Here is a 26300-nt window from a genome sequence, read left to right on the forward strand (position 1 = left end):
GTGCGTCACGTTGCTTAACCATTCCCCCCGACCTCCACCCCCGGGGAGGGACAATACATCGACAAATGAAAGACAATCAACCGCACGCCAGTCTGACGCGTTCGTGCCAAAGCGTGTAGAAAGCCCCTCCTCCATACCCCTGGGGAAGGAGAGATAGGGGGTCGCCCCAAAAGGCGGTTTGCATTGAATTTAAGAAGTTCTTCTGTAAAAAGAGCACACACAAAGGCTAATGTTTGATCTTGGTTGAGAGTAAAACTGGAGGAGACAAAATGTCTGATCATCAAGCCGCTAATCCATGTCTAAAGCATTTAGCCCCGGGTGACGCTTAAGTGGCGTGATTCATCTCACGTGGTCTGGACCTATCAGTGACTATTCGTGTCGATGACGATCGACCTTTTCATGACATTATTTTTTTTAAACATTTTTTTTAACAATCAGAAAAATTTCTCATCCAGTACGTGATTAGTATTAATCGGCTTCTTGAATTGGCTCCAGTTGCTTTGAAATAATCCGCTATCGCAACTTTCATAAAGCGATTTAGCAAGTGACGATAATCAGTTGGGTCGCGTGCATGTCGGTATATTACAAAGCTCGCGATTGGCTTAAAACGATTCCGCCGCGCAACCTAATAAAGTTAAACCGATTTCTGTGTCACGCAAATTTTTACCTACAATTGGCACTAGTTTCGTGCGGGAGCTTGGATTTAGTTTGATTTCTTCAAATAAACGTCGTTATGGGACATGCATTTTCTTAATCGTGGAAAAGGGGCTTCAGACAATTATAAATCAAATCAGATTCGCATGCAGGTAACCTCCAACCAATGAGGTGCCAGGACTCAATGAAGGATAAAGTTAGAAAGATAAGATGTATCCTCAGGCGCTATCGTCCCTATTTGGGAGGTAGGCTTCTGGAAGGTAATTTGTAACCATGAATTGTAAAATCAAAGGAAAACTGCGACTAACCTTTCTCCCCGATGAAGACAAAATGACTGGTTTTTGTCTTCGCGCCCTCATCATCAACTTTGGTGATAGGAAGAGGGGTGGGATGTGTTAATTGTTTCATTTTATTTCGCCCAAGATTGCAGAACCACACACATTCGTTATCACAATCATCTTTCAACTGAAGCGTTCCTCTCATTCGGTGCATATAAAGTAAATTTACGCCGCGTTTGTTCTCAGTTTTAATCATGAGATCAAGAGAGCGATTGTCCCAGAAAAAGCTTTTATTGATTCAGTAGTTTTCTCTACAATGCATCAATGCAACGTTGATTTCTGACACCTGTACACTCGTCAAATCAATATTTACGGAAAACATTCACCACCGCGAAGATCTAACAGTTTTTTTGGCCTCCTTACTACTTGGTCTTACCTTATCTACTGATATTTTCAAGAGTGTGAAATAAATCAATCAAACAATGCCGAATCACGCCGCATGATCAAATCGTGTGCGGAAGAAAACTTCTCGACACACAAGGTTTTCAACCCGTTTCTTTCCTAGCAAACTAACCGTGCTGAGTTCCATAAGATAACAATCGGCATTTCAAATTGATCAGTATGGCATCACCTTTACATATAAACAAAAAAAAGTACCTTTCTAATTGCCCAAGGTGTCCATGAAATGTAAATTGAACTACTTTTACCCATGCATACTACACTACTACGCTGATTTAGCAACAACAAAGCGTGACTTCGACAGCGACGAGCGCGTTCGCTTCCATCATGACGCGATACATTTTAGACAACACTTGATAAATGAAGATTGCTAAGAACCGACAAAATAAATCATCGACTATCTAACTTTTACCTTGATGACTGACAATTCTCTGGCAAAATCCGAGATACTCAACGAAGGTAAAGCCGACTTAAATCCAAATGCAACAACTTAGTGTTCAATACGAATTACTCATTACCCCACCCTCCCACAGTTGTTACTTCAGACACAAATTAAAGTCGAGAAGGCGGGAAGAGAGAATTGGTCTCACATGACAGGTATGGCCACTAGATGGCCGACTCAAACGAACATTTTGCTTCAAACACAGAAATTGCGCGCAGTAATGGCTGATGAAAGCCGCACACACCTTTATAAAGGCTGAAATAAAATTCGTCTACAACTTTTAGAACGTTATCTTGGAATGGAGTGCCATACTTGAAAGGTTACTCTTAAACACCTCCTTAAGCAATAGGGAACAAGCTGGTAGCCCTGTGGTGGTTGTTCTATCTAGACTGCACCCGGTTAGGTTGCTATTGCTCGGTCATTTGTTGTTTTTCAGCCCTCATTTCAGGTCGGTAGGGTTAGGTACACAACCCATCATATCTTCAGCCCTTCCAGAACACCTGGATTTACACGTCACCTCACGTAACTGCCTTATACTGCTTGGAGAACCGGGCACAGAACGCGCGCAGTGATTCCACGTTGACTCCGCAGCTTCGCGCAAATTCCATTGCCTCTGGGGTAGCCTGGGTACCACTAGAGGTTACACCCTTTCTTTGGCCTCGCTTTGGAGCCTCATACGAGGTACTTCCGGTTAGTAAAGTCACAAGGCCTTTGCCAGTTTGACGCAGGAAGTAGCGACAACAGCTGACAATTTGATTGAAACGCCTGCAAAATACAATGTCTTACTAAGTCGACCGTATTGTCACGGAAAGCTTCGGGATTTAAGGGCAGGCACCGTTCTGTACAGATCGATTTATAGCTTCATAAAATCAGAAATTCCTTTCTTCTACCTCCAGTTTCCATTCGATACTTGCTATCTTTAAAGATTCGTCTTAAATTTTTCAAGTTAGTTACCAGACAACCATACAATTTTTCTCCATTTGTGTTTCTTCTTTCCAAACTCGCCAAAATTTCCTTGAAGTTAATTGAAAACGGAACAGAAAACGACTCAATAACAAAGACGTAGATCAGAGTTATGCAATCTAACATAGCGAACAGTTAATATTCCCGAAACCCTCGGTCATCGATAATGGAACGACTATAGCGGAAGAGCAACTACCTAAGCGAAACTGTTTTTCCGATTCTCTCAGGCAAGATGAGATAAACAGCCTACAGCCAGGGAAAGATATACTTACCACACTGCCACGTCCTCATAACGTCCACGCCTCCGTTGTCCATCTAAAGTTTCATTCTCTTTTTGAGCTCTAATCCATCTAAGGAACAAAAGCATTACAGACGTTTAGCCACACAATAGAGAACGAAGAATTTAAGCACATTGATGTGACACAAGTAATCAATCGTTTTCAGTACCTGTTTCCTTTTTTAAACTCCTGCTCCAAAAACTTAGTGGCCTCTCTCGCACCGCTGTCGTACTTTTTCAGATCATCAAGCGCAGAAATCACTAAAAGAAATCACATACCAAGAGAATGGAGAACCCGAACCAAGAGCGTACAAAAAAGGTCTTCTAATAACGGAGTTTCACTTAAAATAGACGAAATTCTTCGTGTGCCCAAATCGATCAGCGAAGCCAAGAATGGGTTAACTTGTTAACATGGCAAAGCAAGGAAAAGGAAGCAGCCAATGTCAAGCGCGGGAATATAAGGAACCTGGCGCCGTGCAACTGGTGTTGAAGCGCGGGAAATTGTGCCACCAGTGTCAAGCGCAGAAAAATAAGGAACCTAGCGCCAGGCCCATGCAACTGGTTCTTAAGCGCGGGAAGTTGCGCAGTACGCGCTAACAATGGGAAAGCACGAAAACGACACTCTTATTCGTTCAAGATATCCAAGATATCTGCATTACAAAAATCCAGAGTAAGTAGTTCTGCAATTGAAAGATACCGACTAAAAAGACTTTAAGAAAGGTGCCTGCAAGCCAGTAAAAGTGGTTGTACCTTGGATAGGAATGATGACCACAAGTTTCTCCGAGGCGATTAATCTTCGCACCAGATGTAACTGAGTACACAGTGCCATGGTATCAGGAATAACATAAACCGGTCCGTCCTGAGGAGCCGTGTTAAGGGTGCTCTCCAATTCAGCCACTTCAGACTACAATTAAGTTGAGAGGTTAACCCCTGAACTCCAAAACGTTTTAGAAAAGAGTGACCATTATCAGATTATCGTAGAAATTATTTGTGCTTGAATCACTACAGCGTCAGACCCGATTATCAAGCCACCAAACTAGCTGGCGTGAAGTGGGGCAAATCTCAGTACTTCCGGCTGAAGGGGGGCCAGTGGTGGGACAGTATTTTTAAACACTCCGTCCCTGTCCTCAGTAATGGGAGTTCTCTCTCTTTCTCTCTCTATTGATTTCCTCAAATATTTTTTCCCTTAAAAATATGAGCAGCCGATCAACGCTCCAGCGTCATAAATGGATAACTTAAATCGCAAAAAAGAGGACCACTCGGGGTGTAACTGATTTTATTAAAAACTAGATCATTGGATAATGCAATTCAAGACTTTTTATTGGCTTAGCCATTATGGTATATCAGCCAATATACCATAATCTACAAATATGGCAAGCGTACGTGGCAGCTTAAAATTAAAAGGGAGCTAAAAATTTAATAAAATTTAATAATTTAATTTAACGTTTTTAATAAAACAATTATTCCACTCGCGCTTGTTGGATATGAGATGATTATAGCCAACTCGGCGCTACGCGCCTCGTTGGCTATCTATCATCTCATATCCAACGCGCGCTCGTGGAATAATTGTTAAGTATATTATCAAATGACGGAATTACCTGTAATAGCTGTTGCGCCATCACCTTCATCACTCTGGCTCGTCTATCATGATCTCCCTAACAATTACAAATAAAAAAACAAAAACGGTCATGTTGTGTCTTCTGCTGATCGAAATCGATCACCCCCTTCCCAGCAGCCCTTTAAAGAAAAAGGAAACTGGAATGCAGTGTCCAGAGTTTTATTCTTTTCCTTTTTGACAAAAAAATTTAAATGTATAATTCAATGAAATAATTAATGTCTCACCACAGGCAGTGGCGCTGGTCGTTTATCAACAGCCATCACTTGTTCTCGTTCCGCCATCTGCTGAGGTCCAAGAAACTGCTTGGTATTCTGGTCCCAATCAAACGAACTAAGCTCCTGTTGAAAGTAAAGATGATGGAGCAATTTCTAACTGAGCCTTCTCAGTAATCCAAGATTTCATTGGTCCTACCCCCATTCACTCTGTGATTGGTTGAGAAAATTCGTGCCACTCTCCTAACCAATCAAATGCAAACCTTTCTCCGGGATTTCATTGGTCCTACTTCCTTTTATTCTGTGATTGGTTGAGAAAATTCGTGCCACTCTCTCAACCAATCAGATGCCTTTCTCTCTAACATTCTCTTGCGCCTCTGACAGTTTGGCTGTTTTTCATTGGCCCTTCGCGATATTTTCATTTGTTCTGATTAGCCACTGTGATTAGTTTGGCTTTGGTTTGGCGAAAATCAATCGAAAAGCGCTCCAAATAGTAAGTCATTTCCAAAAAGTGACTGAACACTAGAAACATAACTGTACCCTGGCGAAAGAAACTGCAAGAAAACTAGAAATCAAAGGGAGGGTACCTGAGTAGATGCCATCTTCATTCCAAAGCTTCTCAAACACTGAACTCGAACTGCAGCCTGAAAAACGACAAGAAAAAACAAATGCAAATGAATAAAAAATAAGAAACCTTTAAACAACATTAAATCGAATGTAATTAGGTCGTTAAACCACTTATCAAAAAGAAACAGAAATTCTTCTTCAAAAACCGTTCGCGAAACAAGGGATTGATAACAGTAAAATAGAAATGAATCATGGAGAAATATCAACTTTTACGTGGCAAGGTCAAATATACTACCTCAAGATAGTAACAGTCCCTCGTAAGCCTGCTCCACTTCCTGTCGAGCCTACTGTGTATAGGGGTCAGTGGAGTAAATCCTAACAGAAACATGTCTTCTGGTAGACCACGTGTTTGGATCCAATCCTTATCGAGCGGCTCGTCAAGAACACTCTGCCATGTTTGCTGTCTTGGTAACGGAACTTCCAAAAAAAGAGAGAACATAGGAGAATCAAAACGAATGAAATAACTTCTAAAACTAAATCAGCCTGATAACTAAACCGACAGATTGAAAATGTCCAATATTATAAGGGGATTAATCCAAATCGGTAAATTTAATGCCATCAATATTGCCTACCTGCAACAATCATTTGGTCTGGCGATGGAAACTTGTTCAGTAGAAGAGCCAGTCTTGACCAAAGGGCGCTGAGGCTCTAGGGAAGGGAACGAAAAAAAAGGGCTCAACCATGATTTCAAAGGCAATGGCAAAGGCAAAGACAAAGGCAAACTTCTACGCTTGAATTTTTTGTCGTTCTAAGCCAGCCATTTTGCACGCTTTCAATAAGATATTTTAAAATTTCTGTCTTTCGAAGCCTGCGGTATGTAAGTTTGTCAGAGGATATTTTCATTTTTCGTAAAGGACGCCCTGTGTTTTTAGATCGAGTTACATTTTCGAACGCTTTTTTTGTAGAGAAAGGAAAACTAGAGAAAATTCTTACAAATAAGGAAAACCAACTCAAACAACAAGAAACACATACTTCGGGAATAAAACCCAGGCCATTGCAAATGCCCTCACCACTACATAATGGCGATCACTTTCTAACATCAGCAAAATGATTTACATGAAATGTTTCTGGTACACACCTCAACACAAGTCATCACCAGTTCGCTGTTGAGCCGCAGCCAGTCGGTCATCACCTTAATGGCAGGTAACAGCTTTTGATTGGCTATGGCCTTCAGCAGATTGGATTCCACACAATCTCGAAGTATTTCAGCTCTTGAGGCTACTGATGACTCTGTAGAGATGAACTTTCATATATTCATTGTATCTGATTTATCATCACGGGTTTATTACGAATCAACTTAACGGCCTGTTCCCAGTTGGCTTGTTAGCTCAATTGGTAGAGCGCTGCACTAGTATCGCAGAGGTCAGTGGTACGAATCCCGTACAGGCCTGATTTTTTTCAGATCTGACTTTCGCTATTGCATAAATAGCGCTCTCTACTGCGAGGATCGTGCACATACGTATCTATAACCGCAGTTCAAAATATATGAACTTTCATATATTCATTGTATCTGATTTATCATCACGGGTTTATTACAAATCAACTTAACGGCCTGCTCCCAGTTGGCTTGTTAGCTCAATTAGTAGAGCGCTGCACTAGTATCGCAGAGGTCAGTGGTTCGAATCCCGTACAGGTCTGATTTTTTTTTCAGGTCTGATTTTCGCTATTGCATAAATAGCGCTCTCTACTGCGAGGATCGTGCACATACGTATAAAGAATAATGATAATTAAATAAACCCGAGTAATTTGCAAGCTTTGTCTAAGAAATCTGGGTTTCCAAGCAATTAAAAGCTTTTATAAAAGCAAACTTGTATTATAAACAGCTCCTCAGTGCCCGTTTTTTTAAAAAAAACTTAAGACTTTCCTTTTTGAAAAAGCATTTTTATAGTTTTTCTATTGTGTCGCTCTTGTTCAGCGCTTTTGAACTTTGAGGATACTAGCGCTATATAAATACTTTATCATTATTATTATTACTATTATTATTAATGATTGAGCTTCAAAACTTCGAGCGATGTTAGCAATTTTCTGCATTGAATTGGTTGACTTTAAGGCAGAGTACCTTCATGCATGAATCATTAAGAACTTACTCTACGCACACAGCGATAAGAACTCTGGTCCCTATTTTGAGATTGATTCTGTTACCTGTTTCTGCGTCGCTAACATCACTAAACAGATCCGGCCTAAAAACTTTCCCCAAAGAAATCCCATTCTGTCCCAGTAAACCAGCTCTAGATCCCAGCTTTTCTGAAGGAGTTTGATGGCATGGTGACTTGTCTACTGGTTTATGCTGTGTTTCCTTCAATAGGTGTCGTCCATTAGCAGCCATGGATATTGTCTTTGGCTGGGATCCGGTGTTACTACCTTCTTCGTCTGATTCACTTTCCACATACACGTCTTCACTATCATCCTCATCGCTGATCAAATCCTCCAACTCGCCGTCCATTTCCCCGCCTTCACTCAAATCGCTGTCTTCGTTTTCTTCATTGTCTTCCGACTCCTCCAAATCACTTCCGCTGGCACTGTAGCTGTCAAAACTGTAATCGATATTTCTTCGTCTCCTCCTTCGTCGCCGATGTTTCAAGACGTTCTTGATTGCTTTGTTGCGGTTTAAATGACTTTTCGCTGTGAGTCCTGCCACGGAATTATCGTGTTTCGACAACTTCTCCGAGTTCAAGCCGTTGTGCGAGAGCGCAGCAGTTGCTGGTCCGTTCATTACTTGGGATTCGGCGGTAGAGTGTTCTTTTGCTAAGTAAATCTCTAATGATGAAATGCAGTGTTGAAGAAGAAGAGATAAGAAGGCTAAAGTGAACGCTATTGCTACCGACGACTCTTGAGAACCTACGAAAATTAAAACACTTTACATCACAACCACATCGTGCTCTCGGAATACAAGAAATGGTTTCTTCAAATTTTTCCTTTATGATTCTAGAGGCGAGAGTCTATCAGATCAGGAGAGGACCAAACTTAAGTCACTTAATAGCCCGTACAGACCTTACTCAGTCCCTCTTCAACGTAGTTTCCAGGCTAATTGCATCTTTAATTCCTTGTCTAACAAATCATTCAAGCAACCCGCGAGGCACACGCCACATCATCAGCATGAGAACAGATTTCTTGATTAAAAATGCCACGCTAGAGAGGTTATTTTTGTTGTCAACACTCACCCTTTGACTGCAATCTGGTCACGGCTGCAATCGCCATGACAACCAACTTCACCATAAGCGAGCTGCTTATGACGTCCTCGATGTCTTCAGTGACGTCATCCTCCAGACTGCCATTTTCCTGGGCAGCAATCAGACCATTTTCTAGTGATGAGTTGTGGCTTGGATTGGAGGAGGCCGGATCTACAGACAGGACACTACTGAAGTCTTGTAACACTGACTGGCAAAGGTGGCCAATATCTTCACTGCTTATCTCCGGTGAACTAAATAGAGAATTCACAGATATCTCATTTGAAGTAAATGACACAACTCTTTGACGCCCAAGGGTGCATGTGTTCTCATTTCTCCTTCCATTATCACCCTTATATCAAGTGTAAAGGTCAAGAGAATGAAGGAAATTATCATCAATTTAAGAAGCTCCTGATCATCAAAACAAATTCTTTCCATGGGACAAGTAAAAAGAACACTGCAGAGAATAAAAAAACCAATTTCAAGGTGTATTTAGAGTTTTGGGAGTAATTTTCCTTGCCAGAGTGGTCCAGAAAGGTCTGTTATTTTTCACAGTGACTGACAATACAAAAGATGACCTAAATGCTCATCATCAACTCAGTCCAAAAATTGTTTCTCAGTTATACTACTAATAAGACTTATTTAAACCCCCAACAGTCCTCCGCAGCACCATTCTCTCCTCAACCTCACCAGCATAAAAACAATGAACTCTTTGGATCCAAACAGCAAGTATGCTATTATTCATTTTCACAATAAATAAACTAACAGCAAATTTCACCCCATTCCCCCACAAAAAAAAAAGAGAAATTATGCATCAGCTTCATTCAGCGCATGGCAACTTAATCATCCGTAACAAACCCATTTCACAATCAAAGATCCCTATCACACCATTCTCAACTGACTCATGTCAAATTTATTGTGCACTCAATTGATTTGAAACATAATTTTAAAAGTTCAGTTCTGACTTGAGTACAATTGGGATATTCTTATGACGAGTGCTTTGATGCATGTACTCACTTCTCATGCTGGTACAACACATCTTGGAGGTACAGGAAGTAGACTAGAAACCTCTTTAATCTGGTGCGAAAGGAAAAAAATTTCATTCCTAATAACTTGCAAGGTTATACAGCATAAGCAACTGTCTAAGCTCCTGGTAGGCTTTGTATAAACTTATATTTCTGAAAGGGACATACTACAGGGAGAAGAGTTTCTTAACTAAGCAATGAGGGCTAAAATGCAAAGCATTGTTTTTCCCTTTTGGTATTGCCCAGATTTTATGGATGCTGTAAACAGTATGCATTTTTTTTTAATTAAAAGTCTACAAGATTTGAATGGGACACTGATACAGACTTTAAAATACAAGGATATTTTGTGATAAGGAATTATGTTACAACTAGAATCTAAACGTTTTTTATTAAGGGAAGGAGGCACAGGGAGGGCTTACTAGTCAGAATGGGAGGGGGGGAGGCTTAACTCTTTCACTCTCAGAAGTGATTAAATGTAACTTCTCCCTATAATATCAATATATTATTCAGCAAACAGGTAATGAGAATACTCTAACTTATTGGGTAGAAGTTGTTATCTTGATCTGAAACCAAATTGTCATCACTAACTTACAAGGAAATGTGTAGCAGCCAGAAAGGAGAATTTGCAATCAGATCTTGGAAGTTAAAAGGTCACTAGGCATGGGTGCTCACTAGATCCCTTATGCTAAACTAAGCAACAGCTGATTGCTTGTTAATCTGATGGCAAAATTCATTACATGACTTGTGAATTCTGCATTAAATTGCAAGTGAAAAACAATATCACACTCATTGCTTTGCAATTTGTGCGATATCGGTTTTCAAGTGCAATTTAAGGCGGAATTCATGAGTTGTAATGAAATTTCCTTGAATTGCATAATTGAATAAAAATGAGAAAAAAGAAAACAGCATTACTTATGGTTGTTATGCTTATGTAGATGCAAAACAATATCACTTAGCCTCATTTCCAACTTGCAATTTCACAGTAAATACCTCACTTTGTTAACCAATCAGAAAGCAAGATTTTATTCACTGATGCAATTCCAGTAAAAATATTGAGATACGTTGAAATTCAGTTAGCCCATCAGCTCACCTTTCTTTGCGTCTGGGCTCATCCAAAGGCAACTCTTTAATCCTATGCAGAATGGACCGGTTCTTTTCAAAAATTCTCAGCAAGTTTCCTTCAGCGCCATCAAACACCTCCTTGGACAACAAACTGCAAAACAACAGATTCCAAGGATCTGACATAAGTTTGCTGTGTAGACTTAAAATCTAAAATCACATGACCCATCCAGCCCAGCTTGTGCAATCCCATAGAAAACCATAGTGAAAGCTAACATGTTCAGGGCCTGATGGGTTGACATGAGCCAGTTTGGAAAAGGCCATCCAGCCCTGCTGCCCTTACCTCACTTTGTTGCTTGAGGAAACAGAAATGAGAAAAAAAAATGCATTTTGCTAGGAATTTGGAGTTTCTTGTTCTGAATTAAAAAAATAAGGGAAAAGGTTTTTAGTGATAAAAACAAGCGATAAAAAATATGAACAACGTTTTGACCACTCCACTGTCATTTTCAAGTTAGAGTTCATGAACAAATGTCCACATATATACGATTTCAGAAACAATGGAATGAAGGTAAAAGCTAAGTATTTACATATAAACAATAGAGCTAATAACTAATAAAAAAGTGCAAAAATGAAGTGTAAATAAGCCGTGAAAAGGATGAAAATTAATTAATATGAAGTGTTAAACAAACAGCTTCATGCGAATAGAATCGCTCTGTTTGTTCAATTTTGGCTTAATTGACTGCAACAGGCAGGTGAAATTCCCATTAGGATACCCCTGCCCTTCAAGGACCATACACCAGCAAACAAACTATTGCATACCAGTTAGGTTAAAATTTTCAACACTTAGTGATCAAATGATAAAATACTCATTGACTGAGTTTGGTCAGCGGGATGGGAAAAACACTTGGCTCTCAGTAACGAGGCGCCGACCTCATTACCCTTGGTCCAAAGATCCTGACCTCAAGCCAAATATTTTCTCATTTGCTCCTCCCACTCAGTAACTAAGTACACAATATGTACAGTAGTAGAAATTATTCTATGCTTTATTTTTTTTTAATGAGGTAGTAAGATAATCAGAAATTTGTAAACGTTGAATGATGACTGTAAAAAGTTTAGCAAGCTACAGAAAGCTTCAAAATTTGTGGACGCATCATGTTGGAAGAGTTCTATTTGTAGTGGAACCTCGATTTAACGAACCTCTATATAACAAAGTCCTCAGCATAACAAAAAATACATCAGTTTCAGCCTGGGTAAAGTTACCGTGAAACGTATACCACAGAACCTATATATAACAAAACCTCAATAAAACGAACCAATTTCCCCAGTCCCTTGGCACTTTGTTAAATCAAGGTTCCACTATACATGAAGAATAACAGTCATGTTTCTATCACATTATAAATCATTAACAGCCCCCCTTCCCCGTTCAATGTTGGCTAAAAGTTCGTGGATTTACGATACAACATTGTTTAGGGGGGATACAACATTGTTTAGGGTAATAAGGGGGTTTTTTTGTCGCTGATTGTAGGGAATATGAATCTTACTTTCTTTGTTGTAAAAACAATGCAATTAAACTTTGCATTTTGCTCGTTTGTAACAACAAATGCTCAACACATCAAAATCTGTGGAAAAGGTAATGAAGTGAAATCTCACCATCTTAGGTAAAAATAGGCTCCCTCACAACCATAGGCTTTTGTGCCAGCAAGGGTTCCAAGTTGGTTTTGAGGCATGCCTAAGAAATAAAGAAAAAACAAAATTATTAACACTCCATTGGATGAATCTCTATCCAGTGGATAGTGCAGCACATTTTGTCAACACTTACATTTACTTGGGGTATCTGCTGGATAGCATTACCTATCCTTTGAACTGGGCCCAGAACATTACAGAGATTATTTATCTAAGCTATTAACTCTTATAAAAGAATAAAAAAAATCATTGATTCATTTTTGTCACCTATGTCAGTGTTAGTAAGAGCTGCTTCAGAGTAAAACCTCTCAGCAAGTTTAATAGCATCTTCTCCTTCAATGTCTGATTGATACCGTGCTGAAAAAAAAAATCATGTCTTTACTAAAAAATCTGAGCAAGTATACCCAGGCTGCAAGGGGGGAATTGCCATCTTAAAAATAATTCTTACCAATATCTCCAAGGAATATGAGACAGCGTTGACAGGCTTTTAATGCCCATGACTGCACCTCCTCATCCTGATTTTCAGCTTTGAAAACATAATGACATTTTTAAATGTTATTAACACTGGATACTTTCCTTGCAGGATCAAAAAGAGTCTTTGGGTTGACCATACAAAAGAAAGATTTTCATCAAGTAATGTCACGGTAAAGTAATGACGAATGAATGAATGAATTCCTTATTTATATTGCACCCTTTCTATACAATATTCAAAGGCACAGTACCCCCCATCAATTTGATAGACACTGCACAAAGATAGACCACAACACCGGGCACTACGTGCCCTACTCTTTTTGAGCAGTGTGTGGGTTCTTTAACGGCCCACAAATTTTTTTTATCACATACAAGGGCTTGTGAGATATGACCTTCATTTATCGTCCCTATCCGAGAAGACTAGAAAGTCTAACCTTTTGCAAATATTATTACAAAGGCAGCACTTCCTTCTCAGTTATTTAAAGACCCTGAGTGTTGGTCCGGCCGGATTTGAACTCACGACCTCCCGCACAACAATCCCGCGCTCTACCAATTGAGCTAACCGGGAGGCGGTTGATATAACCCTTTTACTCTTAAGAGTGACTGGCTTCTGATTTCTCTGTACGGTATCACCCTTGAATCAAATGTAAAGGTTCTGATTGTCAAACAAATTCTCCTTGTTAGCGCGATAGGAAATGTGAACAAAACAGAAAGGAAAATATAAATACTAATGTTAGGTGTAAAGGGACACAGTGAAGAAAAGAGGTTAAGCCAATGAAATTCTATTGGAGAATTCCATTCTATGGTTAAAAAATAGGATTATTCATCATGAGAAAACATTCTGGTAAAGCTTTCTGGTAATTGCAGTCATATGATCCAATCATTTTTAATCCTCTAGACATAATCCTTACAATTAGAGAAACACTTGGCAGTTTACAGATTCGCAAATAATGGCAGAAACTTAAAACAAAGAAAGGATTTAATATTCCCTGTTATTGAAAGTTGATGTAAATGAAAGAATTCAAAGTAAGTTCCCACCTTGGTGCCTGGATGGCAATCCCCAAGACAATACACCATCAACAGCAAGATGGTATCGCCGTTGAAGATGTGTCAACAAGTGGTAATAATATCCTGCTGCAGAGGACAGATGGGTGCGGAGAGCTCCATCTAGAGGAAGGGTATCACCCTCTAGAATCTAACACAAAACAGTAATTGTACTAATAATTGTACTAGTAATTGTACTAATAATTCTACACAGCCAGTAATAGTTGGCTGTGTAGCCGCGCGATGCGGTTCCAGTCGAGGCCCACAAGTTGACCCTTGCTCACCATAGAATCTCCAGTAGCTCAGTGGTTAGAGCATCCGACTAGATCACGGAGGGTCGTAAAAAATTGTTTCATCTAAAACAGTAATTAACCCCTAAATTACCATAGGTGGTGTTATTTCTCTTAACATGTAAATTCTCCTTATTATGTCAATATACAATTACACAAACAGGTAAACTTAGAACAGACAAATGTATCAAGAAGTGGACGTTATGCCGAACAAAATTCCCTTATGATAAATTGTGTACAATAAGATACAGGGTAGCCAATACAGATCTTTAGTTAGAGAGAAAGTATGATTTTGTTAAAAAGGACCACAAAAATCGCCTCATTGACAACCACATAGTTTATTCCAAAGAAGAATGATGTTTATTTTATTCATTACCTTTCTATGGTTCCTGAGCTTCTGGATGACATCGTAAAAGACCTTTCTCCAAAGTCGTTCTTCAGCCCTACGGCCATAGTCCTTGGAATGTTGAAGAATAAGGCTTTCACACAGGGATCTTAGCCTGCAAAACGATCAAAAGTGATTTGAGGGTATTTTTAACATCTCAACTATAAAGAGTAACATTTTCTCTAAGGATTCTTCAGAGAACTGCTAAATAATAAACATAACACCTCTGAGTGGGGGTGCTTATTCAGAAAAGGCTGCTTATTTCTTTTCTTGAGAAATAGCAGAATGTGTGAGACAAACTTTAGATGTAGTAGCAGAATATGTAGAAGTAACAAATAATACTGTGAACATTTGAACATAATAATGGTACTAGATATACTCAAGCAGTGTTTTCACTGAAACAGAAATAGGGGTGCTTATTGGAATGAGTGCTTATGTGCAACAGAGACAGTTGTTAGAATAGGGGTACTTATAATAAAAAAATATTTTAAGGGGGACACTTATTAGCCCGGGGTAAATTTTGACCCCTAAAAGAGACCGCTTGTGTTCATGCATTGTCTCTTTGGCACTTCATAAAATAGAAAACTAGTTAATGTTGAGGTAATACAGTAAACAAAACAAGTTAAAAAGAAAATTTTTACTTCTGTTTCTCTTTGCATAATTCTGTATTTCTTTGCGGAACCCTAAACGAGACCTTGGTGGCTTAAAATATTGGTGCTTTGCCTGGAACACCCTAAGCGAGACCAAAATCCAAAATTTACACCCCTAAGCAAGACGACAAGCATCCCTGTCTGTTTCATATGGGAGTCTCCACCCCCCCCCCCCCGGGCTTATTAGAGGGAGTGCTTATTGGAACAAGGGTGCTTAACCAATTCATTACAGTAATTTCCCTTCTTGATTATTTATAATTGATTCTTAACACCACACCTCTTTATTAACCCTTTCACTCCCACAATCTTTTTGACAATCCTTCTTACTGTCTGTCACACATTGCTTATAATGTTAGTTCTGATAATTTAGTGTTGGATCAAATGGTACTTGTAATCTTTATAAAGATATAATGAAAATAGGGAATTACCTCTGACGCAGTACAACAGCATCTGGGTGAAAAAGATCTTGCCATTCCACAGCAGACCTCAGCTGAATATCAACTCTATTTGCCAATTGCACAGAGGACCTACAAACAAATGAATTATTCTGGCGGGTTAAGGTACAAATTTCTCATAATGCACAAACTCTGACTTTTAATTTGCAAGTCAAAGAAGTTTGAATAAACAATCTGATAATTGCTATTGTGGTTGCTGTGCCATAATCAATCATTTTTTAATTATCATCAATTCGATTTACACTTGTAAAAAAAAAAAAAAAAACAATAAAAAGATTCCAATCACGGTAAGGGTACAATCAGAAGCCCAGATAAGCTTTTTTCATTATCTTGGAAAGAGCTTAAAATCCAAAACGTGGTTTATGCCTGTCATAATTGCAGAAAAGTTACGTTTATTTTGTTGGGTAGAATTTATCTGTTGATTATGTGTGTTTTTACCTGTGCATACTATTAAATTAGTTACGTTATGGCGGTGACTAAGTTCTTTTTAATCGAACGTAAGCTTTTCATGCACTTGAACACATAGAGGAATATCACAACGTTTCTTCAATATTCCATACTCAAAGCTGTCCCATCGAACAAAACATCAAACTGTTCAGCGAGAAGTTTGATATGGTAAGGAACAAATTGCTAAAATTATACTTTGAAAAGTATTACTTTCAACTTCCACCCGCAGTCTTTCATTATTGACTAAGCATTGGTAAAAAAATATATAGAAAACGTTTTCCCTTCGAAGAAACGCAATAAGTCACAATTACTTATTTAAAATTCTTCCATTGTCGTCACTTGATCTCAAAAAAAAGCTAGCTTTATCGATTAATTTCAATATACTTTTCGTACGTGTTCAGATTTATGCTAGACCAAATCGCGCTTGTTCTCAACAAAAAATTATTTTTGCCTTCACGCTGTTACTTTCCTGGAGCTATAAGTAACTGGAAATACTTCGGTAGGATTTTACGATGTCGAAGACAGAAACCTCGTCGTTATAAGACTGTGCTTCGTTCGCGTTACAACAAGCAGAAGAATCGCTAACAATCCCAGTCTAACGTAGAAAATCTCACCTGTTAAGCTTGCTTCCCTCTTTTCCTTGAGTTTTACCATTGTTTTCCTCAACCACTGAAACTTTCTTCATCCTCATTGAAGATATTCATTGGCACTACTCCTTCTAGGAGCAATCTTGGTCATTTCGCAACACAAATCTTTTTGAAAATACAGAACTATCTCCCTCACTACCGACATCTTTGCTTCCTGTTGAAGTTTTGAACCGAGGGAAACTGGAATTCACCCATACTGCATTTTGGGTGTCTGCAAATCCAAAATGGCGAACAAGCGCATGGTTTACGTTGGTGGTTTGGCAGAAGAAGTTGACGAGAAAGTCCTTCACGCTGCCTTTATTCCTTTCGGAGACATTACAGATGTCCAAATACCGATGGATTACTCAAGTCAGAAGCATCGAGGATTCGGATTTGTGGAATTTGAGCTCGCAGAAGACGCTGCAGCTGCTATTGATAACATGAACGAGTCTGAACTCTTTGGGCGAACGATTCGTGTGAACATCGCCAAACCAATGAAGATCAAGGAAGGTTACAGTCGTGCTGTGTGGAGTGAAGATAGCTGGTTAAACAAACACGCGGGGCAGACTTTAGAAGATGCCGAAATGAAAAGTTCGGAGGACAAAACTGAGGAATCTGCTGAAGAAGGAAATGCAAAGCTGAAAAAGGGAAATCCCCGAGTATTCATGGATGTAACTATCGGGGGACGCCAGGCAGGAAGAGTTACCATTGAACTAAGACATGACGTTGTTCCCATGACTGTTGAAAACTTTCGTGCCCTCTGTACTCACGAAAAGGGGTTTGGATATAGAGGCAGTACCTTCCATCGAGTAATCCCTCAGTTTATGTTGCAAGGAGGAGATTTCACAAAGCACGATGGTACGGGAGGAAAGTCGATTTATGGTCAGAAATTTGCAGACGAGAACTTTGTCCTGAAGCATACTGGTGCTGGTGTGCTATCAATGGCTAATTCTGGGACCAATACCAATGGTTCTCAGTTTTTTATTACCACTGAGAAAACTGACTGGTTAGATGGAAAACATGTTGTGTTTGGCCATGTGATTGACGGAATGGATGTTGTCAGAAAAGTAGAAGCAACTGGATCAAAAAGTGGTAAAACAAGCAAAAAGATCATGATTGAAGACTGTGGCGAGTTATAACAGTCCTTGTTTAGAACTAATGAATAGTTATCTATTTTTCTCTACCGGAGTGTCTGCCCACAAGTTTTTCTCAGCATGGGATAAGCACTAAACATTGGCAGACCTGATAGCAAGACTGTTGTATCTTGGTTTTACACAACCAAGGGTTTCAGTATAAGCCGGTTGTGCCGCCTCTGACACTTCTAAGTGCCATCTGTTTAGCTTGCTAGCAGGCTCTAGTGTTTGGGTTTCATTTTTTGGTGCCCTGCCAGGCCATAGCCACCAATTATACCAGCGACACCCACTTAGGGAAATATGTATTGAAACCTCCACACTTCAGTTGTGAATTTTCACTTTTTTTTTTGCTTCAAAAATCATAACTACAAAACAGTTGTGAATAATACTCAAGTTGAGTGTCAGAAAAGGTTGACCAATAAAGGCATTTGTTGGCTGTAGAATAAATGAGAAATTCTTTACAGCTGCAAGCCTACTTGTATTCCAGACTTGATGCATGGTAAGGCTGATTGTGTATCAGACTCCAATGTTCTATCCATATTTGTTTTAAATTTTTTACTGCCTAATGGTGACAAAAGGCAATAAACTTTTGTGACCTTTTTGCTTTTATGTATGTGTAAAAGTCGGTTTTTTTTAGGAAAAGTTGACCTCTTGTAGACTCCAGCCAAGAGTTGATTTAAAAGAGAAAATTCATTCCTCATTCAGTCATAGAGTAAGTTAAACACATCTGATCATGTAGAGGGTGATGATGTAAATGATGGTTCGACTTAAAGGAAAAATTACATTATAAATCACAGTACATCTAAGAAAATTGACAAACAAAATAAAAACGAAGAAAGGACTAATGGCTTACAGATATTTTCTCCTATTGACATGAACGGGCCAAGTGAAGTAAATGATAGTTTAAAGTAAGAACATGCCACACCAAAGGCCAACACTGAATATATTATGCACTGAAAAACAGAACTTAAAAGTGTTATCAAACGAGTCACATGAAGATTAAGGATTAAAATTTAAATCAAGAGTAACGCATGTACATGAGAGGTCACGTACATTTGAATTTTACACCCCTTACAGAGAGCTTTCTTTGATGTTTTCAGGGGACCCTCTTGCTTTGAGGCCTTGGTTGAAAATGAAATCTTTTGTGAATCTCTCCTCTTTTAAACATGGTGTTATCGAGGAAAGCGATTGGGTTTTCTGATCTGTCGTGAATCTGATGGTTGGGTGTCACAATCTCAGGGAGGAAATGTCATCAACATAACATTTCCATTCTCTTGGCTTGATTTTTTTTTTTTTTTTTTTTTTTTAATTATACAATACTTCATTTCAGAACAACATGCAAATACATAGTTTTTAAGAAAAAGGAAACCCAGAGGTTGGCCCTATATCAAGGGTCTCCTATTTATGTAAAAAATCTTACAGAAATAGTTAATAAAAATATAAAAAAGTCAAATAAGAAGCAGCTAAATATCAATTATAAAATGGCGATTCAATAAATATTCATATGTTTCTTCAATTTTGATTTAAACTCACAAACGTTAGGGCTGTCACAAAAATTAAATACATTAATAGGAAGATTATTCCAGGGTTTGATAATTCTGACAAAGAAAGAATTTTTGTAGCAGTTCAGTGTTTCAAGTTTTTCATTTTGCTTTATTGAATTAATTTCGAATAAGAATAAGAAAAAATAGAAGTGGCCATAGTGCAAGTCGACATTAGAGTTCACTACAAAACTTCTCAAAGTAACGATACTGCTATCTGACTGCTAAAAAACACGCAGGAAGGTGTTAATGAGAAACAAAACACATGGAACCCCAATGGGTAGTACAAACATGGCAGTGTCATTTACAATTATATTCTAATTTGCTACCCCGCTCAAACAAATATAAAACATTTATCATTCAATAAGTAACCATAATTGGGGTGTGTCAACGTGAGCTGTATGCGACCCCTCTTTATTATGCCTTCATCTACAGAATTGATAGGAATGGTACATGAACGGAATGAAAACTGGGAAATGTAAAAAAAAAGCAAGATAAACTACCCTACAAAACAATATAAATTATGTTGGTATATGCAAAAACTTCTTCTAAGAGTAAGCGACAATCCCTAGTCACTGGGTATTTAATTTATGAATACAAATGACAACAGCTCAAATATATAGCCTACCGTTAATGAAGCAATTGTGACAACATACCATACAACACCCCAAAGAAAGGGTTACATAACTCATGACAAATACATATCGTTTTCATGGCAGAAATTGAAACAAAGAGGGAAAATACCTGAGAGACACGCTTGTAAGAGCAAAAATATAATTTGAATTCAGGAAATAATGCAACCCGACCACAATATGGAATGCGAGCCCGCATCAGTCTGTCTTCACCTTTATTCTCATGGGAAAATCACCAGAAGGCTTGGTTACTAAAGTGAGCCTTGGGGTGCTAACCATTTGAAAGAAAAATCCGATTGGTGTAACCGTGGCATAAAGGTAAGGGAGTTTCCGAATTCATGGACCAACCGGATGAGATTGAGATTACTATTTATCCATCAGGCGTTTCGTCCCGCTCCAACCCAAGGCAACCCAAGCGGAAAGGCCTGGAAACGGAATTTTATGACCTTCCGTTCCGAATGGAAAAAGAGGAGTACCTCTGAAGGTACTCCACAATTTCCGAAAGGAATTTCCGGAAAATTACCTCACCATTTGACTTCAAACCGAAATTTCCGAATTTTTTGGCCAAATGGTAAGCACCCTTGGTTTATAAGGTAATTTGGTAACTTCAAATTACCAAACGTAATTTGATATTACCGTTAACTAACGTTTGACATTACCGTTAACGGGTCTCTGTAAAACGCGGACCGGATAGATGCGGATGGCGGTGCGGATAGAAATATGCGGATGAAAAATTGCGGTTGGAAAATGCGGATAGACAAAGAAATCTGTTGGAAAAAAAAATTAGACATGTCATTACAGTAAAAAGGGGGTTGACAGGCCTACACGACTCCCCAGCGCGTGTTTAGAATAGCCTATTCAAAGTTTGGCCCTCACGAGTATGTCCTTGAGCGATCGCCCTCTTTTGTAAGATATGAGCGACGGATTTTTGTATAATTCGCTCAGTACTGGTTTTGTTTCTCTTAAATGCCAGTGTCTCTTGAGAATTTGCTTTAGGTTTGGCACTGATGGTTGGTATTGTGTAACAAAAGGCAAGATTCGTTGGTTCGTCTTCGGTTTCCGGTTGAAGAGCGACTTTCCTGTTTTTGAAATTCACCTCTGAGAAGATTGTGTTAATGAGGTCCTCTGGGTAGCCTCTCTTTAGCAAATGCACTCTGAAATTTGCAATTTTCTCCTCGAATATTGTTTGAGAGGAGTTTGTTCTGAGAAGTCTAAGGGCCTCTCCTTTTATGAAGCCTTTCTTAACTCTTTGTGGATGACAGGAACTATAGTGTGTATACTGAAATGTCTCAGTTTTTTTTTAAATGAGTACGCACATCAAGGATTGCGTCCTTTTCGAATTGTTCGCCTTTGTAGATCTAGGTGTCCAGGAATGTTGTTTCCTTATCGGAAATTTCAGTCGTAAATTTTATTGTTGGGTGATGATTGTTTGCTTTTTCAAGGAAACCTTCTATTGTTGCTTTGTTTGTACTCTGTATTGTTGCTTTGTTTGTACTATTGTTGCTTTGTTTGTACTTTGTTTGTACACTAAGCATCTTGACCCTTTGAACTTGTCATCTTTAAACAGCTTTATCACTAGAGTCACTCCTACCAGGGACAAAACTGACATGAGCTGGGAACTGGTAAAAAACAAACTGATTAAAGCTGCTAACCCCAAGAAGGCTGCTGGTCCAGACCAAGTATCCCCCAGGGTCCTCTCCACGATTGGTGACCCTGTTATCCACAGTCTTTTACCAATCTTCAGGAAGAGTACATGTGATGCATCTTTCCCTTCAAGCTGGAAATTATCACGCGTTAACCCCATATTTAAGAAAGGCTCACCAACAGAAGTGAACAACTACAGACCTCTCTCTCTCCTCAGTATCCCTGGGAAAATCTTAGAAGATGTTGTCAGTGATACCTTGAACAACCATTTGGACACACAAGGCTTGTTATCTCATAGACAGTGGGGTTTTCGGAAAAATTATTCAACTGAAAGCCTCTTACTTCACCTAACAGAGACCTGGAAAAATTCGCTGAACAAGGGCCTGAAAGTGGGCGTGCTTTTTATTGACTTTCGAAAAGCATTCGACACAGTGAACCATACAATCCTTCTAGAGAAGCTAAAGGCCATTGGGATATCTGGCGATTTGCTTTCGTGGCTTACCGATTACATGTCTGCACGTAAACAATTTGTCCAAATATCAGGATATCAGTCCGAGCCCAAAACCATGACACATGGAGTTCCCCAAGGCTCAATACTAGGGCCCAAATTATTTTCAATATTTGTAAACGATCTTCCAGAATCAATAACTAGTGGTGAATTATTTATGTTTGCCGATAATACCACTATTTTTACAATTGGAAACAACATCGACGATATCATCTTAACACTCCAGTCTGTACTCGACCAGCTGTACACCTGCTGTCAATCAAACAGATTGATCGCCAACGAATCGAAATCTGAAGCCCTGATAATTTCTAGCCAGAACTTTATTGGCCCCCTGCCACGTTTGGCCTTTGGTAATAGCTTTATTGAGTACAAATCATCATCTAAATGTCTTGGGGTGACAATTGACAGCAAGCTATCATGGTAAGAGCACATAAAGAACATTTGTAAGTCATTCAGCAACAAAGTCGCAGTACTGAATCGGATAAAGGTTTTACCGATACCAACCTTAGAAAACATTTATTATAAAACTATTATCCCTAGCGTTTTGTATGGCATTGTAGTCTTGGGGTCTTGTTCTTCAACCTTGACGGATGATATTGATCGAATTCATTTAAGAGCTATTAGAATTATTTACAACCTACCCCATAGTATCCACAGTGATGACATCATGAATTCTCCACACTGGAACTCTATTGTTTCATTTTACATTGGGAGACTTTTAGTTATTACGTACAATATCTATCATGGAAATAGCATCGAGCCTCTAAATGACGTAATAGTGAAATCCGAGACTCCTTATGACTTAAGAAAATCCCTAAAAGTCAAGGTTCATAGACCAAGAACAGAAATGGGAAGATCTTCGTTTAAGCACAGAGCTGCACTATCCTGGAACCTCCTTCCTGAAGACATGAAGAACTGTTCAAACTTAACTTCTTTCAAGAGAAAACTCAGGGAAAGTAAGAGAATTCTGAAATCTATCAGTTTTGCTAAGGCTTCCTGCAGCGTTTCCAACAAATCTGTTGACTTTAAATACTTTTAACATTTACTCTGTATTGTTATTAAAATTTATTTCTTTCAATTGTCATTATTTACATACCCATTTTCGGTCTATTCACTAATTAGGTATTTATTAATTGATAGTTTAATTGATGCAGGTCCACATCAGGACGTAATGTCTTGCCTATCCCTCAACCTGCTTTATTAAATAAACTATGATGATGATGATAATGATGACTCCATAACGAGATGTCGTCTATGTAACGTTTCCAAACATGCGGTTTTAAAAGGCTTTTGCCAAGGATTTCTGTCTCTGCCTTGTTCACATGAAAATATTAGAAAAGGCGACTGCCATTTTTGTGCCCATGGCCGTACCATGTGTTTGAAGGTAGTGCTTCCATTAAAATGGAAGGAATTTTTCTGGAGAATTAGCCTAAGCGCTTGTTTTAGTAGTTGTGTAGGGATAGGAGTTCCGTTTCTGTAGAATATTTCGTATGCTTTGCATACAGTGTTTATTCCCTCCTCTTGTGGTGAATTTGTATATAAGCTCGTAACCTCCATTGAAACAAGTATTACGTTCTCCGGGACTTTCGTATTTTCTATGAAATTGACGAAGTCTGTAGTATCCTTAAGATACGACTTTTGTTTTTGTGCTATAGCGGGGATTCAACATAGCGGGGTTCCACTGTAATGACATGTTTAATGTTGTTGTTGTTTTTTTTTTTTCCAACCGATTATTTTTTCTATCCGCAATTTTCCATCCGCAATTTTTCATCCGCATTTTTCTATCCGCATCCACCATCCGCATCTATCCGGCCCGCGTTTTACAGAGACCCGTTACTCAAGGCCCAAACCTTTTTCGTGGACGAAGAAACGCTCGTATTGAAGGGCTCCTAACGAGGGTTTGCTCTCACGCTGGTCTAAGTTTGGAACTGGGGCTGAACGTCGTTATATTTTGAGAAGCCTGAAAACGTTCCTGTGATGTTCTCACATTTTTGTTTCATTAAATCAATGCAGACGTGATTTGAAAACGTATCAAAGTTACAATTTTTTATAGTAATGTGGTATGTCTAGTTACATACATATATACATACTTTCTCGACTTTCCCCCCCCCAATGGGGCTTTTCAAAGACAATATCCCAAATAAATACAATATACCGTGACAATACAATCTAATAATGACAATACAATATAATATGTAATGCATAATATTAATCTACAAAATTATCACGTATCTTATTAATTAGGCGATGCTTAACAACGTGTGTGGAATCACAAATTTTAAAAGAGTGCTCAAGATTATTCCAAATATGAACTGATCTAAAACAAAAGATCTTTTGACCACTATTAGTTTTTTAAAAAGAGGGGAATATGCAACATTTGGAAGTTTCTGGTCTTACGACCGCTAACCTCCTCGCGTTTGATAAATTGGGATGAGAGGTGTTTTGGGACTCGTCCTGTCATACATTTGAAAGTATAGCCTCCCGGTTAGCTCAATTGGTTAGAGGGCCGGACTGTTGTGCGGGAGGTCGAGAGTTCAAGCCCCGGTCGGACCAACACTCAAGGTCTTAAAATAATTGAGGAGAATGTGCTATCTTTCTATAACATCAAGAAATGGATAGACATGCTAGTCTTCTCGGATAAGGACAAATATACCGTAGGTCCCGTCTCCTGCATCTCTTAATTAGTTAATTTGATTAGGCAGATGACCTTAAAGAACCCACTCACGAGATTACTGTGATGTGGTCTGGCCTGTTTACTGGAAATTGGGGGGGGGGGCATCTGTTAGATTAGCCTTTATTGATTGTAAACTGCTTAGCAGTCTGGTAAAGTCCCCCGCACAGTGTTGTAAAGCGCCATGAGCTCAGGATATGAGCGCTATATAAATAAGGGCAAGAGTACCATATAACCCCATACATTAATTCTGCATTCAGTCTTTACTTCCTGCCTTAGTTCTCGGTAAGTACGCCAAACGATAGGGTCACCGGTTTTTCTTGCTTCCTTGCGCCAGTAATCTCTGGTCTTCATTAGGGTGCGAATATCATCAGTGATACATAGGTTGGGTTTGTTGCCGCGTAATTTAAACGTTTTAACTGGTGCATGATCCTCAAGTATATCGATGAACAATGAAGTAAAAACGTAGAGTTTGTCCTCAACACGTCAAAAACATCCACTATCGGCCATGGTGCTGACGTTTCAAGCCGTTAACCCTTCGTCATTCGCTCTGACGAAGGGCTAACGCTCGAAACGGGAGCTTTTTTATTCGTTACGGTGGCTAATTTACAATTTCAACTTAGTTGATATAACCAAACTACCAGAGATCCAATCAGACAGTCTGTTGTATGGCCGTGAAAAAGGGTATGTTTAGTTTCCGTCAACATGATGTGGTTTCGTGGTTAAAAAATTGCGCATGCTTAAAAAAGTGCCTGAAAACGCGAGTTGAGGTTAAAACACCGAAATTGTTTTCATTTGGATATTTGAGGCATGACGTTAGCTCCCAGTGGTGCAAAGGTTCAAAGTCGCTTTTATGCGAGAGATTTGGTTATCCTTACGGGAGACCGGCGGGGAGATTCGTTCTGTATCCGGGAGACTCCCGGATATACCGGGGGAGTTGGCATGTATGCGAAATATATAAAAAATAAATTAGCCGCCCATCGAAACCAGGTGATAGAAAATAACTGAACCGTGGAAGACGATCGAAATTCGGATGAGTCGGGAAGATTAAGTGGAACAAACTAATCAGTTCTTCCCGAAAAATGAATCCTTCGCGCTCGTTTTCAGTTATAACATCTTATACAAAACTCTAACTTATATGAGAACGATCCTTCGCAGTAAAGCACTATTTGAGCAATAGTGAAAATCAGACCTGAAAAAAATTTCAGAATTTCTCATATACGTCTCCTAACCGCAGTTCACACATATGTTTCATATGTTTGTTGTTGTTTGATTTATCATCTACGGGTTTATATCGAATTAATTTGATGGCCTGCTCCCAGTTGGCTTGTTAGCTCAA

The 26300-nt window shown here is 39.0% G+C and overlaps 2 protein-coding genes across 2 annotated transcripts; one reads left to right on the forward strand and one right to left on the reverse strand.

The window, feature by feature from the left end:
- Window positions 1-1931: 1931 nt before the first annotated feature.
- LOC111325088 (nonsense-mediated mRNA decay factor SMG5) lies at window positions 1932-17019 on the reverse strand. The gene is made up of 21 exons (XM_022928852.2): window positions 16821-17019; window positions 15733-15831; window positions 14646-14769; window positions 13974-14130; window positions 12913-12990; window positions 12732-12821; window positions 12432-12510; window positions 10813-10935; window positions 9715-9774; window positions 8692-8951; window positions 7673-8368; window positions 6609-6760; window positions 6103-6178; window positions 5766-5947; window positions 5491-5547; window positions 4916-5029; window positions 4672-4728; window positions 3824-3977; window positions 3244-3334; window positions 3069-3146; window positions 1932-2598 (listed from the first exon to the last, which is right to left on the reverse strand). The coding sequence occupies exons 1-21, from the start codon at window positions 16895-16897 to the stop codon at window positions 2352-2354; spliced, it is 3051 nt and encodes a 1016-aa protein (XP_022784587.2). The 5' UTR covers window positions 16898-17019; the 3' UTR covers window positions 1932-2351.
- A 30-nt stretch (window positions 17020-17049) lies between these two features.
- Window positions 17050-18059, forward strand: LOC111325170 (peptidyl-prolyl cis-trans isomerase E). The gene has a single exon (XM_022928961.2). The coding sequence runs from the start codon at window positions 17078-17080 to the stop codon at window positions 17969-17971; it is 894 nt and encodes a 297-aa protein (XP_022784696.1). The 5' UTR covers window positions 17050-17077; the 3' UTR covers window positions 17972-18059.
- The last annotated feature ends 8241 nt before the right edge of the window (window positions 18060-26300 follow it).

The sequence above is a fragment of the Stylophora pistillata genome, chromosome 4 (genome assembly GCF_964205215.1).
Source record: "Stylophora pistillata chromosome 4, jaStyPist1.2, whole genome shotgun sequence".
In the NCBI taxonomy this organism is placed as follows: domain Eukaryota; kingdom Metazoa; phylum Cnidaria; class Anthozoa; order Scleractinia; family Pocilloporidae; genus Stylophora; species Stylophora pistillata.

Excerpts from the sequence above, each read along its gene's own strand:
- LOC111325170 (XM_022928961.2), top strand. The coding sequence starts at position 17,078 with ATGGCGAACAAGCGCATGGTTTACGTTGGTGGTTTGGCAGAAGAAGTT.
- LOC111325088 (XM_022928852.2), bottom strand. The coding sequence starts at position 16,897 with ATGAGGATGAAGAAAGTTTCAGTGGTTGAGGAAAACAATGGTAAAACT. Across the intron at positions 5,548-5,765 it reads GGGACTGTTACTATCTTGAG|GCTGCAGTTCGAGTTCAGTG; the intron begins GTAGTATATTTG and ends GTCGTTTTTCAG. Across the intron at positions 3,978-4,671 it reads TGGCGCAACAGCTATTACAG|TCTGAAGTGGCTGAATTGGA; the intron begins GTAATTCCGTCA and ends ACTTAATTGTAG.